Source organism: Temnothorax nylanderi, unplaced genomic scaffold (genome assembly GCF_030848795.1).
Source record: "Temnothorax nylanderi isolate EJ_2023f unplaced genomic scaffold, tnyl_v1.0 TNYL_tig0319_pilon, whole genome shotgun sequence".
Classification (NCBI taxonomy): Eukaryota; Metazoa; Arthropoda; class Insecta; order Hymenoptera; family Formicidae; genus Temnothorax; species Temnothorax nylanderi.
The window spans coordinates 181,259-198,605 of NW_027249381.1; the positions used below are offsets into that span (position 1 = coordinate 181,259).

Below are 17,347 nucleotides of genomic sequence, written 5' to 3' on the forward strand. Positions count from 1 at the left end.
TAAAATTTTAATTCATGGAAGCGAAATTGTAAAGGAGTTCAACTTACCTATTGGCTGGTTTTCAGAAGAACCGCAAGAAGGAAACAATAAAACGTTTAGGAAATGTAGAGCCCACAATAGCAGAATGTCTGACCGAAGACTGACAAACATAGACATTCTACATTATCTATTAATTGCATCAGATCCATTGATAAGTAATTTAAGGATAAAAGACGATCGTAAAAGAAAAGCACTATCTCAAGAAGCTAAAGACATGCTTGTTTCGAACGATTTGTTTTAATTATATTAAAATTTTTAATTCTTAAGGATAAAAAATTAAAAATGCTAAAAAAATTCTTTAAAATACAAAAAATAAAAAAAAACAATAAAAATATTTTTTAAAAACACAAAAAAAACCAAAAAAACCCCATTGATCGCTGTTACCTTGACGTTGGTAATGGGGCTTAAGTATTGTACAGTAACTAATACATTTATTACAATACAACTAAAAACAGTGACATATCAGAAGTATTTAAGGTTATAGGGTTCAAAAATTTATGAATTTACATAGTATTTAGATTTATATTCTACGTAACTGTAATCTTAGTGAGAGAATTTACTCTTAATAAACTTGATTAAAAATGTGCGTCTAAAAAGAACTGTTTTTTTTTTGTAAATAAATGTAAAATTATTTGAAAACAAAGTAGCATATTGAGTTCAGGATAATTGCTGAGCTAACATGTTAACTGGTAAAACTAAATGGATTCGGAAGCTTTTCTTTGGAGATAAAATTACGTGGGTTATTACGTTCTTATTCGCAAACTGAGTTTATGTTGTTTTCCTTAATATTTATTATCGAATCTTAAATTTGTAGCAGTGTCATGCAATAGTACAAGTCTTTACGAGTATTTTAAAAAAAAATTCATTAATATTGATGAAGAATTGAGCTGTCAGCAGAATTTTGTCCAAAAATAGGCAATTTTTTCCCACTGTGCGGCATAGCGGGCGGAAAGTAACAACTTTCCTCCCTGTTTAGCGGGCGGAAAGTAATCACTTTCCGCCCTAGGGCGGAAAGTAACCACTTTCCGCCCTAGGGAGGAAAGTAAGCCCTGGCTTGAAATTGACCACTCTCGCCTCTCTCTAGGCATGGAAGTCGAACTTTCCGTAAAGGTATTGTGAAAAATATCGTGTGCACCTCGGGGCGAAAGCTTTTTCAGACTCGTGTGATTTGCCGCCCGAGCCGAAGCTCGGGCGGCAAACTTCACACTCGTCTGAAAAACGCTATTTTGCACAATATACTATTTATTTTTTAAAATATATTTTTTAGAAATAGTAAGAATTTTTTTTATTAAAAAGTAATAAAGAATAAAAACATGTCAATCTTTTGTAAACACTTATTTATGTCTTTTTTCGTCTCCTTTTTTATTTTAGGTAATTCAGCTCCACTCAGCAGTGGTCACTGCAAAACGTCTCTAAAAAAAGTGTTTACAGAAAATTGACATCTTTTATATTCTTCATTATTTTTTTATCAAAAAATTCTTACTATTTTTAAAAAATGTATTATTTAAAAAAAGAAAACTTTCATCAAGTAAAGTTTGTAATTTTTTCCACAAAAAATCCCGGAAATGCATGTTTTCTTAATGTATCTATACTGTCTTTTGTATCTTAAAAGAAAAGAAAGAAAAGAAATTTCTGTATCTCTCTTCCTGTAGTAGTGAAAGTTACTTTTAAATCCTTTAACTAGGTTAAATATGTGTGGATCTCGTCCTTAGCATATATCAATTTTTATTCTGAGGCTATCTTTTCTAATAATTATTCTAAACCTTTCTTTTAAAAAAATCGCTACTTTTAATAATTAAATAAGTTCTAATCTTTACTTTTGGTATTATTATTTTAAAGTTCCGTTTTTCTCAACAAGCGAATTATTTTAAGTTGAATTTTTCAGTTTTGGTGAGACAGTAATTTGTAGTTATAATTTGATTCAACATACTATTGTAACATTATTGTTTGCACGTGTATCCGTCACCTAAATGAAACTTAACAAGAAAACACACGGAAGTGTCCCCTTCCGATATTGATGAACTTTTAATACATTGTATTTTAGATCGAAATAAGAGATACGTATTTTTTTATACGTGTCCAATTGCACGTTTACGGGGTAAAACCTCCCTTTAAAAAAATCGGTCTTTTTCTTTTTCAGAGCGAATATCGTTGAAACTATAAAATAGAAAACTACACTAGGAAAAATGTTTTGTTGTATGAACCAAAATTTTGTTGTAACGACAAAACAATTTAATTAAAATATGCCCAACAAAACTAGTCAGTTGCTGTAAATAAATATCTTTGTTGCTTATATTTTGTTCTTATGACATAATGCTTTTGTTATAACAACCAAAAATCTTTAACTATGTGAATTTTGTTATGTTGAAAGCGTTTGGTAATATAAATTGCTTTATTGCAAGTATTATAATATTTTGTTAGTATATAAAGTCTAAATTTTAATGCATAGAAAAATAAAATTGTACTCATTGGGCATTATTTCAGTTTATGTAAAAGAAAATTTCATTATTAGTAGTTTTTACGGGTAAATAACTAAAATGCTTAATTTTTGTATGTGAAGTCTAAGAACAAAATTATTTGGTCGACAGAACAAATCAGAAAAATACATTTAGCAGAAGTAGCTAAATATTTTGTTATGGAAAACAAGATATTTGGTTGCTGTTAAAAACCGTCTCAACTAAACAGTTTTGTTGGAGGCACTAATTTTTTTTCCTAGTGTACTAGATAGAAAACTAATAGATAGAAAAATAATTTTTAAATAGAAATTAGATAATTTTAAGAGTACTTTAAAATAATAAGAGAACATTTTTTGTTTTTTTTAACTTTTATTATTTAACATTTTTTAAAATAAATTTTTTTATCTTCAAGTTAAAGGTTATTTTACTATGAATTCAACTATATAATAAAATATAATAAAGTTATGTTTAAAAAAACCATTTTCGAGAATTACAAATATCTCGGTATACACACGCTATTCGTGCCCGTTCACACATTCTTCACGCAACACATTATATTTGTATCTTTACGTAATAAATCACGATGATAAATACATTTGGACGACATTCTATATATAATCATGGAAGTTTTTATCGTGCACAGCTAGAACGACATTTACATAACAGTTACACATATAGTATATAAGGTCATGATATTTCAAGATATGAAAATCAAATATGACTGATACAAAGTGCTCGCACGGCGAAATTATATATAGTTATGGATATTTTTCATTCGACATTACTAGTTGAATTATGTAGACTTATGTAATGTTGCACTTATATTTATTATACTTATTATTCTGTGTATAAATAAAATTGGTATCTTACTACAATGTAGAATATTATAGTCTTCTGTCGTGTTTCTATTTTGTACTACTTTAGTTTAATGCCAGCAAGAGAAATTAAATCGCAATAAAATAGAAGATTAGAGATGAATAATATAACAAAAGTTCAAAATAAAGTTAACACGCAAAGTTATATATTGTTGGATAAGCAATAATATTAAATGCTGTCACTTTGCGAGCATTAGTTCAGCACATGACATCATTTTATCGTGTATTAAAGGTTATTTTGTAAGTATTAGATATATTTATTATATTTTAAAAATATCTATTAATGTTTGTACTTCTCATCCAATTTACCTTTAATTTTTTAAAATCTAGTTCTATTTTAAACATGCGTACATATTGTAGCTTCTTTGAATCTTTGTTCTTTATGAGGTTTTTTTTTATAATAATAATCCTGTGTGATGTGCATATATATTTCTTCCACAAAAGTTATACGAAATATCAAAAGATGTTTCTTCGTAGTATTATAATATGCCAAATAATTTTGATTTTCTGTAATAATTGATTTAAAAAAATTAAAAGTAAAATTAAGACGTATAAAGATTATCTATGTATAAAAATGAGAAGTATAAAAACATTAATAAAAATGTTCAAAATATTAGTATATACTTACAAAGTTGCAGCGACTTATATAAATGTCATTCTAGCTGTGCGTGATAAAAACTTCCGTGATTACATTTGTTCCCATCATTAACAGACACAATAGTGTCTCGCGTCAAGTAATACGCGAGTCGGCCAGTTGCGAGTAACTGAGAATATTGGACTCTATCTCAGAAATGGCTAGACCGATCGAGTTCCTGTTAATTGTAATCGATATAGCTTGGGTCTGAATTATATCACAAAAATATTTTTAATTTTTCTCTATTTGCCCGCAGCCTTGAAGATATTACGATACAAAGTTTTAATATTGAAATATCTATTTAAGAAAAGTTATCATCCCCGTCATCATACCATTCTGTATCTCTTTTTGTTACATATATCTATAAAACTTCTGTACAGTTACAATTTTCCACACGTGCGACGCTCGCAGTTGTGCTATCAGCGTTCTGTCATGAAAACATTTAACAGGTTTTTGAAAAATGTCTAAGTACTAACAGTTAATATTGAAGTAAATATACCGAATAAGGGACCCACCTCCGATGACCTTAACCTTGACATATGTTGTCAAGGACATGATCCTGAGTAACTTTCCTTATAACTTAATTGTCGCTCATTGCTTATTTAAAAGTTATGAATAAAAAACGAAGCAGTTACTAACAGTAGTAATGTCCTTCACACGTACCAATTCAGAGTGTTTACAAAATTTCACAAACAGTCAAATAAATAGTATGCTCTGCTTTCGGGGTGGGAGTACACGTGTAGGGGGATGGGTGGAGAGGGACCTCGGTTCACGTAGATGGTTTTCTGGACAGCATTGTACTTTTCACGCAAAACGAAGTTCATCCTACCCCACTCCACCCCTGCTTATAGGGCGAAACAAGGTCTATCATTGTACGATTCGGGTTTTCAACTTTCCACGCGAAGCGAGGTTCACTCCTACCCACCCCTGCCTTCGGAAGAGGGGCAGTCCTTCTCCCGCCTACATGTGTACTGTCTATACACACATATCAGCAAATTACTTCCTTTAGTATCGACATAAACTGTTATATTTCTCAAACTTGTTTTGTTCATAACTTTTAAGAAGCTCGCTCTGATTTAGAGGCCCTCAAGGAGCTCGCTCTATAGTTCCGTAGGAACTTTTTTCTGACCGTAATCTCGATTGATAGCCCGTTGTAAAAGCGTCTCAAGTCGAGAGAAGGTTCTGAAGTTCTCTCAGCGGGTGGTCTTCTTATAGCTCCCCAGTGTGATCTGACTAACTGGCACGGGCGTTAGCCGCCTAGCGGAGGCGCGGCGGCTCGGCCGTACGGCGTGCCCGAGCGGCGGCTTGCCAGGCGCGTAGCTTCGTGGCGCGGTGCCCCGTGGCGCTATGAAGATTCGGCCGCCACATCACCCCCTTGTAAGAACCGAACCATGTAAGATTTCGTTCATAAACCTTTAAAAAGTTTGTGATGCGTTCCGCAAACCAAATGGCATGTAGCAGAACTCGAATAACCCGAATGGCGTAATAATTGCCGTCTTCGGGATGTCCTCTGGATGTACTGGAATTTGATTGTAAGCCCTAACCAGATCCAGTGTAGAATATATTTTCTTTCCGTACATCGAATGCGTAAAATCTTCTATGTGCGGGACCGGGTATCGGTCCGGTTCCGTGCAAGCATTCACTCCTCTGTAGTCTCCGCAGGGTCTCCAAGAATCTTCTTTTTTTGGAGCCATATGCAAGAATGAGGCCCACGGACTCTTAGAAGGACGAATGATTCCTTCTGCCAGAAGGAGATCAAACTCTGCCTTCGCTGCCTTGAATTTGTTCGGTGCCAGTCTCCGAGGTCGGAAGGCCTCTAGAGGTCCCGGTGTAGTTTTTATGTAATGCACTGTGGGATGTGAGCACTTCTGCTTGTGTGTTTCCGTTGTCTGGGTAATACGTGGAAAACGTTTTAATAGCTGGTGATAGGGTGAGTCCCCTATCATTGATTTGACGGACGGCGCTCCATTCTTGTTTGCTGACCCGTTGGCTATTAACCCTGTTTTGGCATCCACCAATTGCCCCCTTCTGACATCTGGGAGGAGGTGGAAATGCGCCAGGAAATCCGACCCAATAATTGGCGATGTCACATCAGCTATAACAAAACGCCACAGGAACGCTCGGCGTAAACCGAGATCTGATTGTATGGCGAGGTCTCCATATGTTTTAATGACGGATCCATTTGCCGCAAAAAGTCCATTAGTGCCAATCAAACGACGATTCTGCACCAACGATCGAGGATAAACGCTGATGTCGGATCCTGTATCGATTAAGTATCGCGTCTTTGTCTTGCGATCTGTAATGAACAGGCGGCAGGGTCGTTTCGGGCCGGGGTCGCTTGCCGCTAACAACGACCGCCCAGCTAGTTTTCCAAAGACAATGGCTTCTTATATTGACACGGCTGTGTGCATTTCAGGGCTTTATTTTTGAATCTTCTATGGTAAATGCATATTTTATCGTCCGTTTCCTTTTGTTTCCTGCGGGGACGGCTCTTGGAACGGTCGCGTTTCTCGCTCTTCTCCACAGACCGAGCCAATCGACTGTTTAGGCTTGCTACTTGTCTGGCCAGTCCTTTAATTTGGTCCTCCAATGTAGGAGTACTCGTCGAGGGTTGTACGCTGGCGACTGTAATTGCTCTACAGGTGACTTCGAATACTCTGTCTGCCTGCTCGGCTACTGCTTCTAAGTTATCAGCGGTCCTCGTTGCAAGGATAGCCTGCAGTTGAGATGGTAGTCTACCCATCCATAACGTGCGCAAGAGTTGTTCCGGAATGGCCGAACTAGCAAGGGCTTGTAAATGTCGTAGAAACTGCGATGGTCTTCGATCACCCATCTCCTCATGTTCTAATAATTGACAAATTTGTTGCTCTTGAGATACCGATAAACGCTGTATCAGTGCCTTTTTAATGCTTGCGTATTTATCGGCTTCCGGAGATTTCGCGATTAAGTCTTTAATTTCTTTGGCATGTTTCGTATCGATGTGCGACAACACGTAAGCGTACTTGGTGCTGTCCTGTGTAATGCCTCCAAGCATAAATTGCCCTCTTAATTGTGCAAACCATAGCTCCGGTTCATCTGCCCAGAAAGGGAATACCTTTAAAGCTATGCGGTTGATCTGCGCACGCTCTTCGTTCAGATTCGCCATTTCACTGGTTCCCTCGGTCGGATTCGTCATACTGGATCACGTCGGGGTCACCACTTTGTGGGTATGTCAGTACTTACGGTCTCAGCCCCACAATTTATATTGTGATCCAGTGACGCCTGAGGAGAACCTGCGAATAATTTTTGGTTTGTTTTGGGGGCCCCGCGAGATGCGGGGCGACGTGCGAAGCACGTGTGCAAGGTGCCCGGAGTGTATTGTCTCCGGATACGCTATGCAAGGAGAAGTTATTCTCCGAATAACTCTATTAATAAGGAGCGTCTCCGACTGCTGATCCTAGTGTATCGTTTAGGAATCAAGCCCTTGCCCGGAGTTCTGGGCATCCGCTTGGGCGTGTTTGGCAGCGGACTCGGTGGATCGAACACCACCAGTGAGGGTGGCAAGGAGACGGTCTGCGTCTGCTGGCACTTCTTTTTTGGCCTAACTCCGTCAGGCGATGTTTCCAGGAGCGTGGTTCCGGCAGGCCCGACAGGTCAAGAGGGATTAACGTCACTCTCGGAAAGATTCCACTTTCTTTTCGAGAAGTGGTTGAAACGTCTCCGGCGTTGGCTTGATGGAAGGCCGAGCCCTTGGAGCTGGCGGTTGCCCGTGGCTGGGACAGCCACGCTGCTTCCTCTTTCGTGGCAGCTTGCCGAGTGTGATGTAGTTTGGAACCGAAGGCCTGGAGCTCTCTCTGTCACCAGAGGCCCGGGGCACACCCCGTTATGCAAAGGCCTAAGAAGCTCGCTCTGATTTAGAGGCCCTCAAGGAGCTCGCTCTATAGTTCCGTAGGAACTGTTTTCTGACCGTAATCTCGATTGATATCCCGTTGTAAAAGCGTTTCAAGTCGAGAGAAGGTTCTGAAGTTCTCTCAGCGGGTGGTCTTCTTATAGCTCCCCAGTGTGATCTGACTAACTGGCACGGGCGTTAGCCGCCTAGCGGAGGCGCGGCGGCTCGGCCGTACGGCGTGCCCGAGCGGCGGCTCGCCAGGCGCGTAGCTTCGCGGCGCGGTGCTCCGTGGCGCTATGAAGATTCGGCCGCCACAACAACATATGTCAAGGTCAAGATCATCGGAGGTAGGTCCCTTATTCGGTATATTTACCCTGTGGACACGTAGCCTCCGTAGACAGATAGCTCCGGTTTCTCCTACAATTAATAGATAATTTATAGATATTTGTATCTTTGCTTGTAATTCTGACATAATTAAGAAAAAATGATAAGAATAATTTCAATAATTTACACTGCAAAATAAATTTTGCTTTTCTTAAAAGATTAAACTTAGAAAGGACGTGTGTTTTGGAATAATAGTAGGTTTTTCAACATTGTTTTTCCAGTTTTTTCTATCATGGGCAATAAGAAAGTGGATGTGCACATACATGAAGGAAGATTGATCGGCACTGTTGAAGAAGACGGCTACGGCGGCCGCTACTTTGCTTTCCGTGGAATACCATATGCAAAACCCCCAATTGGCGAACTCCGATTTAAGGTGATTATACATATTATTATGGGCACTTTTAAAGACAGTATTTAACTTCAACCTTGGTTTATAACACTGTACAACAAAAAATCACTTTTTTTCGAGCACAAGAACGAGCCTTGCAGCCTTTGATAGTTTTTTGGACGCAGAAAACGACCCCGTTTGCCCAATTGCTCTATCACGTCACAATTTTGAGATATTTGCAGTTAAAGTTGCAAAAATGGGCTATTTTAGTGTATTTTGGCATATTATAACTACGATATGTGACGTATCGGAGAAGTTTAATCGCAATCAAAATTAAGTATGTTGTTAGGACTTTCAGCCCTTAAAAGGAATTTTTTGTGTCGCTTATGGTTAAGAAAATATTGATGATTAACGTAGAGTCCATTGCGTCAAAGTTGCGATTTACATATAGCTATTAAGGGGATGCTGGAGCCGCAGGCGAACTCGATCAGCGTCGATAAAGAAGTGCTCACCGATTCTTACACATACATACAGAGCGCAGGCGAACTCGATCAGCGTCGATAAAGAAGTGCTCACCGATTCTTACACGTACATACAGAGCGTCTGCTCTAGGGCTACCCGTTATACTGATCCGTATGTTTTTGGCTAAATTCGGGGAGACGCGTAACATGTGCATATGAAATTTTCAAATGCACTTTTCTTTTATGCTAAAGCTCGCAGCTCATTTCTGCAAGCACAGGATTCTTCTTTATTGTATTTCCGTGACTGCTGCAAGGTTTTTGTATACGTACACAGTCTAAAACTTTTATGTGCAGCAAATGTTGTCATGAGTCGACCGCAGAATCGAAAATAAAACTGTAATTTTCTAATGTCTTTTCGTTTTTCATACGCAATTGGTGTCTGCAGTCTTCGTTATCGTCCATACTTTAATTCTGGACAAAAAATTTTTAATTCGGTGAAATCAATCAAAAGATTTGTGTCTGAAAATATCGCGGTAAAACAGACCTGTCTCCAGCATCCCCTTAAGGGGGGAGACTCGTATCTTTGACCCTTTCTTTGATAATTTTTTATAAAGAACTCAGAGTATTTATTGAATCCTAATAAAATGCATGAGAATGTTGACTATCAAATGTACAAGAAAAAATTTTTTTATAGTAGAAAAAATACAAAATGGCGGCGCTGCAGCTGCTCGAAGTTGTCGTCTAGATTTTGCGCGGGAGAATGCCCAAGTCCTTGTAATAAACTGAAATCAACGAACCAAAATTTTTTCGTTAAATTATGATCCTCCGATGCGCATGAACCTAAATTTAGCATAAATAAAATAGAAAAATAGAGGACGTTGAGTAGAGGAAATTTTAAAAAAATTTAACGATTTTTTTTATAAACAAATGGCCAAAAATAATATTTATTATAAAAATTTTAATGTATATTTAGGTTCATGCTCATGCTAATAAGTTGACAAATATCTGTGCAAAATTTCAAGTCAATCGGTTGATTAGATTTTGAGTGACATTCTCCGGCGCGCGAAAAAATACGTTTTGAAAAAAACGCGTTTAAAGTTTTCGGTCTACAAAAGTTGTGTTCCGAGATACTTATCCCTTACGAAAAAGTAGTACTAGCAATCAGTACTTAGTACTGAGTGAACAGTACTCGTAGTATTGAGAGTATTAGTATGTTAATACTCATGAATACTGCAGAATGGTCGGTACTGTGTCTGTCAGTGCTTACAGTACTGGCAGTACTACAAGCAATAATACTCATTAGTACTCCAAAGTATTGAAGTGGTCAGTACTTTATCAGATTAATATTCGGAGTACTATCATGATAGTACTGCCAGTACTGTAAGAAACTAATAGGCACAGATTATTGATAAATTGGTTCTCTAGCACAGTCTTGGTTTTTCAATTGACCAAAGATTTTTGTAATAAACAGGATTTAAACAGATCTCTTCTACGTGTCACAGGGTACCCTACCTTTCACATTACATGTCACAGTGTACCCTACGCTATGGTTCAATCGACCCCACGCGTGGGGTCCACTGTGACAAACGCAGCATTTCGAAATATCATTATTTTTGCAAAATATTTCTGAAAATTTACTTCTTAAATCATTTACAAACAAAGTTTATTATATTAAACATCGAATAGTCTCATTTATATTATAATAAAGTTATTAAAATTTTTAAATTCACATTTTTAATGTGATTTGAAAAAACGTGGTTCAAGGGTGCCCACTCTCCCCTACTGCGCCTGTACCATACGTTAGTATCTCACGATTATTTGATAAGTACTAAAAGAGTACTGGAGGGAGTACTGGAGGGAGTACTGGTGGGAGTACTGGGGGAGTACTGGAGGGAGTACTGAATGTGTGAGTATTGGATGAGTACTGGGAAGGAGTACTGACGAAGTCAGTATGGTCGAATTTAGTAGTACTTTGAGTACTTATGTTTCCAGTACTTTCACCAATACTTTTTCCAGTATTAAAACCAGTACTACTTTTTCATAAGGGATAGCTCTCAAAGCTCAGTCTGCGATGCCAGGGCCGTACATCAAGTGTTCAAAGAACTAACCAGCAGACTTATTTGGCCAATAAATCAAAAGGTACAGCGTCCACGCAGCGCGCTCATTTACCTGCTCGCGGCACATCTGGAGCTCATCACTTTGATGACTTCTCAGGGACCTTTAGCGTTGTGTTTTGGCTTTAATACTTCGGGAATATGTTCTTTAGATAGTAAATAAATTCTTTAAGCAAAAAAAAATGCAAAAAAATTTCATAAGATACGAGTCTCCCCCCTTAAGGATTGTCACGACTTTTTCACTCCCGGAGCGGTCCGGGGCGTGTGCCGGATCAAAAGGGGAAAGGAGAGCGGGATGGTAGGCCTCTCCGGTGATTCTCTCGCACCTCCGACACTCCACAAAACGATTCTAATGTTGGGCGCCAGACGCGTAAATTCGCGTCCACGAAATCGCGAGAAACCAAAAACGAGACGCAAAACGAAATAAGTCGGTGTGCGAGGGAATGGCTAGCTCGACCTAATAGCAGGGCGGGGTTGATGGAGGGCAGCGCGGTACTTGGCGGGGTGACGTGTGAATTATTAACTCAGTCAGTAACAAATAAAGAGCAACATTTATTATGTAATAGAACAAGGGCCATGATGGCATTCACTAATAAGAAAAATGATGGCGCGGTTGATAACGCGGGCGTCAATTTCCAAATAACAAAACGATAGTAACGCAGACGCCAGAAAACACGGAGAATGAAGAAATTGGTAAACGCGCGGAAGGCGTCGTTATTAAGCAAAATAATATCAGGAGAGATTCAAACTCACAAGATCGTCAAAGTCATATAAACTACGCCGGTAATAATACGGCATAGCTGGGATGAACGCGAAATAATAGCGTGAAATGCCGCGAAACGATTACCAAACAATCTTAATCTAACGCAAGTAATAATCTTAATCTAACGCAGGGAATAATCTTAAACTAACGCAGGGAATAATCTTAAACTACGCAGAGAACGAACGTAACGCGAGTAACGTCCCAACGCAAGAGGGAACGAGCGCAAGATGTGATATCGCCGAGGATATCCTAACGCGAAGAATAAGGCGCCGAGGCGCTCGACGTAACGCGAAACACGATTCTAACGCGAGGAAATATGCGGAATTACCGCAAGCAATACTATAATTAACGCGAAATTACCGATTTATCCTAACGCAGGAAACGGAGGTTAACGCAAGTGATTCTGATCGAACGCAACACCCGCGATCGTCAGCGATCGTCCAACGCGAAAAATGATGCACCGAGACACTCGGCATCACGCGAAATACTCGAATTAACGCGAGAAAATTACGGAATTATCGCGAGTAATAACGAGACGCCAGATTAGGTCGACGCGAATGGTATCTTAAGACAAGCAACATCCTAACGCGAATAATATCTCAACGCAGCCGATATCACGAGGATAATCTAAGTGTCCGGACGCGAATCGCAAGTACGCAATCAAACCAACGCGAATAACCGTCTGATGCAATTAATATCGCGTGCGGAATCTAAGATTCGACCGGGCGAAATACTACGCACAACGAGACACGCGGTTGTGAACGCGAAGGACGCGAGAAATGGCGTACTCGCGATATCGAACGTCGTCATTGACGCGCCTACCGCGATCTCCAGGAGTTCGTAGATTCCGATCGCGATCCCACGGCCACGAGACCATTCCGGTGCCCCTCGCTCTCGCTATCGATCGCTAAATACGCCTTGTCGGCGAATACGCTAATTATTCGCGAATATTCCCGAGCGAGAGCGCGACCCGGGGAGCGGTGTCGTGGCTTTACATGCTGAATATTACCGAGGCAACCTCACCGTTCTTCTGCTCTCCCTCGAAAGCTTCTCGCCGTCGCCCAAGGGTCGGGAGAATCGCCAAGAGAATCGTCCCGATATTCGCCAAGAAAATCAACTGTATTTCGCGACTGACTATTTCACGCGTGTTTCGGCTGTCGAGGACGATCCAGGAGTGCTCCCGAAATTTCGCTCGATGGCGGAATCGATTGCGCGCCCCACCCCGGGCGTACGCAGCCGCTCGACGTTAACGCGCGGACCAATTAGGGGCGAGCCCGCAAGCTCGCGACGTATCCTTGCGCAGGGCCGACAGTTCCGGCTCCCGCAGGGCGCTTAAGATTTCCTCGCGCGTATGACGATTTCGCCGGGATCCTTCCCGGTAGCGGACGAGACGCTAACGTCCCCGTGTTTTTGGTTTCGGTCCGGGAGTGCTGGCCAGCCACCCCGGAGTCCTTTTTGCAGGTGAGGAGGGCAGGCGAAGTTCATTCCGCCCCGGCATCCCGGGGCCCTGCCTCTACGGGTCCGTCCTTCGCCGTATCATGCCCCACGCGCGTGTCCTTCCGCGCTCCCTTGCGCCCGCCGGCCTGCGAATCTCGCCGCGGTCCGCTCGCGTCGATCGATATCCTGGCTCGATTCCTCTCGGTTGACTCAATCCGCATTTTACGGTCCGCTGCATCTCCTCAGGAACTCCAGTCTCAGCTCGGTGAGGCGCCACGTATCAATACAAAATAACAAAAAAAAGGATCAAAATACGGAAACGCAATTATAATTATGCCCCTGGAGATCTCTCGCTCTGACTCTGTGAACCGTCCTCGGGCGCGAAACGAATAATTATCGAAAACCCGCGCCTTGTGACGGCGGCGGGGCGCTGCCACGATGCAGCGAAACTGCAACGTCACAGGATCTATGAAATATTTTTTTATAACGTTAGTCAAACCTAAGGGTTTGTCAGGTCGTTGAAAACTAAACTTATGTCAAAGTTAATAAATTCAAAATGGCGGAGCTAATATGGCGGATGTAATAAAAAAAAATGTTCAAAATTTTATGTAAAAAATTTATATATAAGGTTTTTTTACGTTAGTAAATATAAATTTAATATCAAAATTGACAAATTAAAAAAGGCAAATTATTATGGCGGATTTGAAAATAAAATATTTGAATTTTTTACATAGGTCATGTACAGAGGTGTTTCAAATTTGATGTCAAATGTAACAAATCCCTGAAATTAAATCAAAAATATTTTAACTTATAAAAAACTAATAAAAAAAAACTTAAAGATGCTTAAATATATATTTAAATCCATTTAGATGGAAATGTAAATGTGCGTGTGTATTTCTATGCTTACATATATGTTTGTCTTCTTGTTCTTGATTTACGATTAGAATGACATGATACAGATGCTTCTTCTTTTGTCAAGTTCCAACAAAAATCAGAAAGCATAGTGTCACGTCCGGTTTTTGATCTGGACGTCGGAGTGGGTTTTCGTGATACTAAATATCCGGGCGTTAAAATATTTTAAGCGGAGCGCGAAGGTAAGTGAGGCTCTGATTTATTTCGTTTAGCGTTTTGGGTCGCGCTACACTCTCGAAGGATCATCCGAATTTTCTGAGTTAAAATTTCTTCTCAAATTATTTTAGGTTTCGGGCGCTCTACGACAGCCGGGGGCTGTTGTCGCGAAGTGGAGGCGTGATGAACGTCGCCGACAGGCTCGGCTGTTACACCCAGTGACGGAACGTGGTGAAATATCCTCGGATCGAAATCTCCGGTCTTATAGTAGGCTCGCCGAAGCCTTTTCAACTGGTGGGCCTGTCCGGAGCGCCTCGAGCGTACCATTGGTAAAGACAGACTTACCTTAATGATTGCTTACGATAATAACAACTCCTGGTTAATGTGTGTATTTCGACTTCCTTCGTATTTATATCGTAAGCCAAGTTGTGTGCGTGTGTCCTCGTGTCGGTGTAAAATTGTATGTGTATAATCGATAGTCGGTATTCCATAATCTAATTTTATTTCATACTTTCAGGAACGAGGAAAGAACGGCTGGACTCAGAGAACGCCTTGCGGGAGGCGCGCATCTTAGGTAAGGACTATCGAGAACGCCCTGATAGAGGCGCGCATCGAAACGAGGATCTATTGAGAACGCCCTGTGGGAGGCGCGCTTCGACTGGTGAGTATCGGATTTAAAATCGCCGAGGTGTAAGTAGAACGAGATTATTTAGGCAATATGTGCACTAATTTATTGCTAACCACACTTTCATTTCTTTTTACAGAGGCACAGTTCAAAGAGTAACGCGCTCGCGGCTAAGTTCTTTCGGCGCTGAAGGCTCTCGCGGCTAAGTTCGTTCGGCTCACGGAACTCTCGAATATCGATTCCGATAGAGGAAGGATGCCTAAAACTGAATGTGAGAATCAGAATGAGAATGAGAATGAGAATGAGAATGAATAAAGCCGGCTCACAGGGCCTATATATATACCCCCAGTTCGGTGGCGTCCCGGGGTAGGGGACCGTAGGGCTCACGCGGATACGTGAGAGCGTCGCGTGAGAATCATCCGAAAATTGCGTGATTTTCCGAGAGCAACGTGTGCCGATCCGGATTTTGAATATTGTACGCTAAATAAAGGATCGAATTATATCGTAATTTAGTTATTTCCGCGTTCCTTTAATTATGTTATACCTTAACTAATACTTATACTACTTTACACTATATTTAACAGGCGCCTTACTAATAATTTTACAATAATGTCGACATTATTTACAATATGCGCATTTGCGACACGAACATGCGACATGGTAAAATTCGCTGTTCGTTACAATAGCCTTCATCGATTTACCATTGTATCTTTTTTCCATAACTGCAATGTCCTGATGGAATCGTTCACCGTGTTCATCACTAACATCCCCTAAATTTGAAGGAAGAAAATCCAAAATAAGAATGAAAGTAATGAATTTTTACGGACATATTGCAACCCATTTCTTTAAATGATGTTAAAAGATCATCGACTATATTTTTAGCGATAGTCACTATCGTTCACCTTCCTCTACCTTTCCGCCACGGCAGCGACACGATCGCGTTTGATGCATAGATATTGGCGTGTCCGGCGCTAGGTGCCGTCCGGCGTTAGGTGAACTTGCCCTAAATAATTCTTATTAATTAAAGTAAAAAATGTAAAGTATCTAATAATTCTTATTCAATTTGGTAATTATCTATGCAAGTCTCCAAATAACTTCAACAAAAATTTTTAATGTAATCTAGCTATTAAATAATAATCAAATTGAGAATTTTTTCACTTTTGTTTATCTATCATCTATAAGCTTCCCAGATAGCCAAATGCTGTGAGTTTGCTGCCATGTTGCCAACAAGCAGCTTGTCGTTAATGCAACTAATTTTGACAAACTCGGGACAAGGTGAGACAGCATTATGCTTGTCGGGTTGAACTCATATGAATTATATTTCTATTAACAGCAAATTGATTGCAACGTGACAGCATCACCCGCGGAAAAGAGTTAAATATGTTTTAAATATGGTTTATATTAGTCATTTATATGAACGAAATTAAACTCAAATAAAAACCAAATATTGAATATAAAAGTAATTAAATTTAAATATGTTCCAAATTTGGATCGAAATTAAATTTAAATAAGATCTTGCTATTGGATTTAACTTGTCCAGGCGCATATATGGATCATATTAATATTTAATAAGCATCTAACCATTCTAAGTTCAAATTTTATTTGTATTTGAAACAAATAAAATTTTAATTAACACCCAAATTAAATTTTTATTTAATTGAAAGTGTTCCCATTGACCCATCATATATTCATATTTAATCAAAAATTGTGATTCATAAGATTTTAATAAACCTGCGAGTTATGTTAGTCTTGCGTTGTAGTCTGTTAGGTTATAGGTTTATTATTGAATTTTGTCATTATCAACCACAAATCTGCATGTTTAATTATGTTAATTATTTTATACTGTCTACATCGTACATATATTTTATAATTTCAGTTTTAGTTATGTAGGTCATTGGCTTCCCACATAGCATGCATATCAAAAAGACGTCCAGAAGATATCCCGAAGATATATTTAGGAGATAGGATATCTTCTCGGGATATCTTCGGGACGTCTTTTTGATATGCATGCTATGTGGGTTTTTAATCATTTTAAATATATATGTATCGAAAAACAGGCAAATTATGTATTTTCTGTTAAGACATGGATATTTCATCATTTCGATATCGATTCAAAGCTATTTTGATTTGCCTGTCAAATATATAATAACATTGCCATTATATAGAATGCAATATGAATAAAAAATTATATTGTATTGGCAGACATGGATAATGTAAAGATTTTATAATTTGAGCATTATAATAATTGCGTTACAATATTAATTTTTTTAGGCTTCCATTTCCATTAAATAGTTA

At 39.2% G+C, this 17,347-nt stretch overlaps 1 protein-coding gene and 1 long non-coding RNA gene across 5 annotated transcripts in view; both read left to right on the forward strand.

The window, feature by feature from the left end:
• Positions 1-17,347, forward strand: part of LOC139781160 (juvenile hormone esterase-like) — a 44,552-nt gene that overhangs the window by 14,723 nt on the left and 12,482 nt on the right. Inside the window, exons 1-2 of one of the 3 annotated variants that reach the window (XM_071719999.1) lie at positions 3,491-3,610; positions 8,478-8,629. In XM_071719999.1, coding sequence (XP_071576100.1) covers positions 8,489-8,629 — 141 coding nt within the window. In that variant the 5' untranslated portion in view covers positions 3,491-3,610; positions 8,478-8,488. Of the gene's footprint in view, positions 1-3,490; positions 3,611-7,494; positions 8,220-8,477; positions 8,630-17,347 lie in introns of those variants that run through there. The other 2 variants (XM_071719998.1, XM_071719997.1) reach the window with 2 other exon arrangements.
• LOC139781164 (uncharacterized) lies at positions 8,639-16,627 on the forward strand. Of its 2 annotated transcripts, XR_011720444.1 has the most exons (4): positions 8,639-14,453; positions 14,559-14,756; positions 14,945-15,088; positions 15,192-16,627. It is a non-coding gene; the product is annotated as an uncharacterized lncRNA (long non-coding RNA). The 2 variants fall into 2 exon arrangements; XR_011720443.1 differs by having other exon boundaries at positions 8,639-14,756.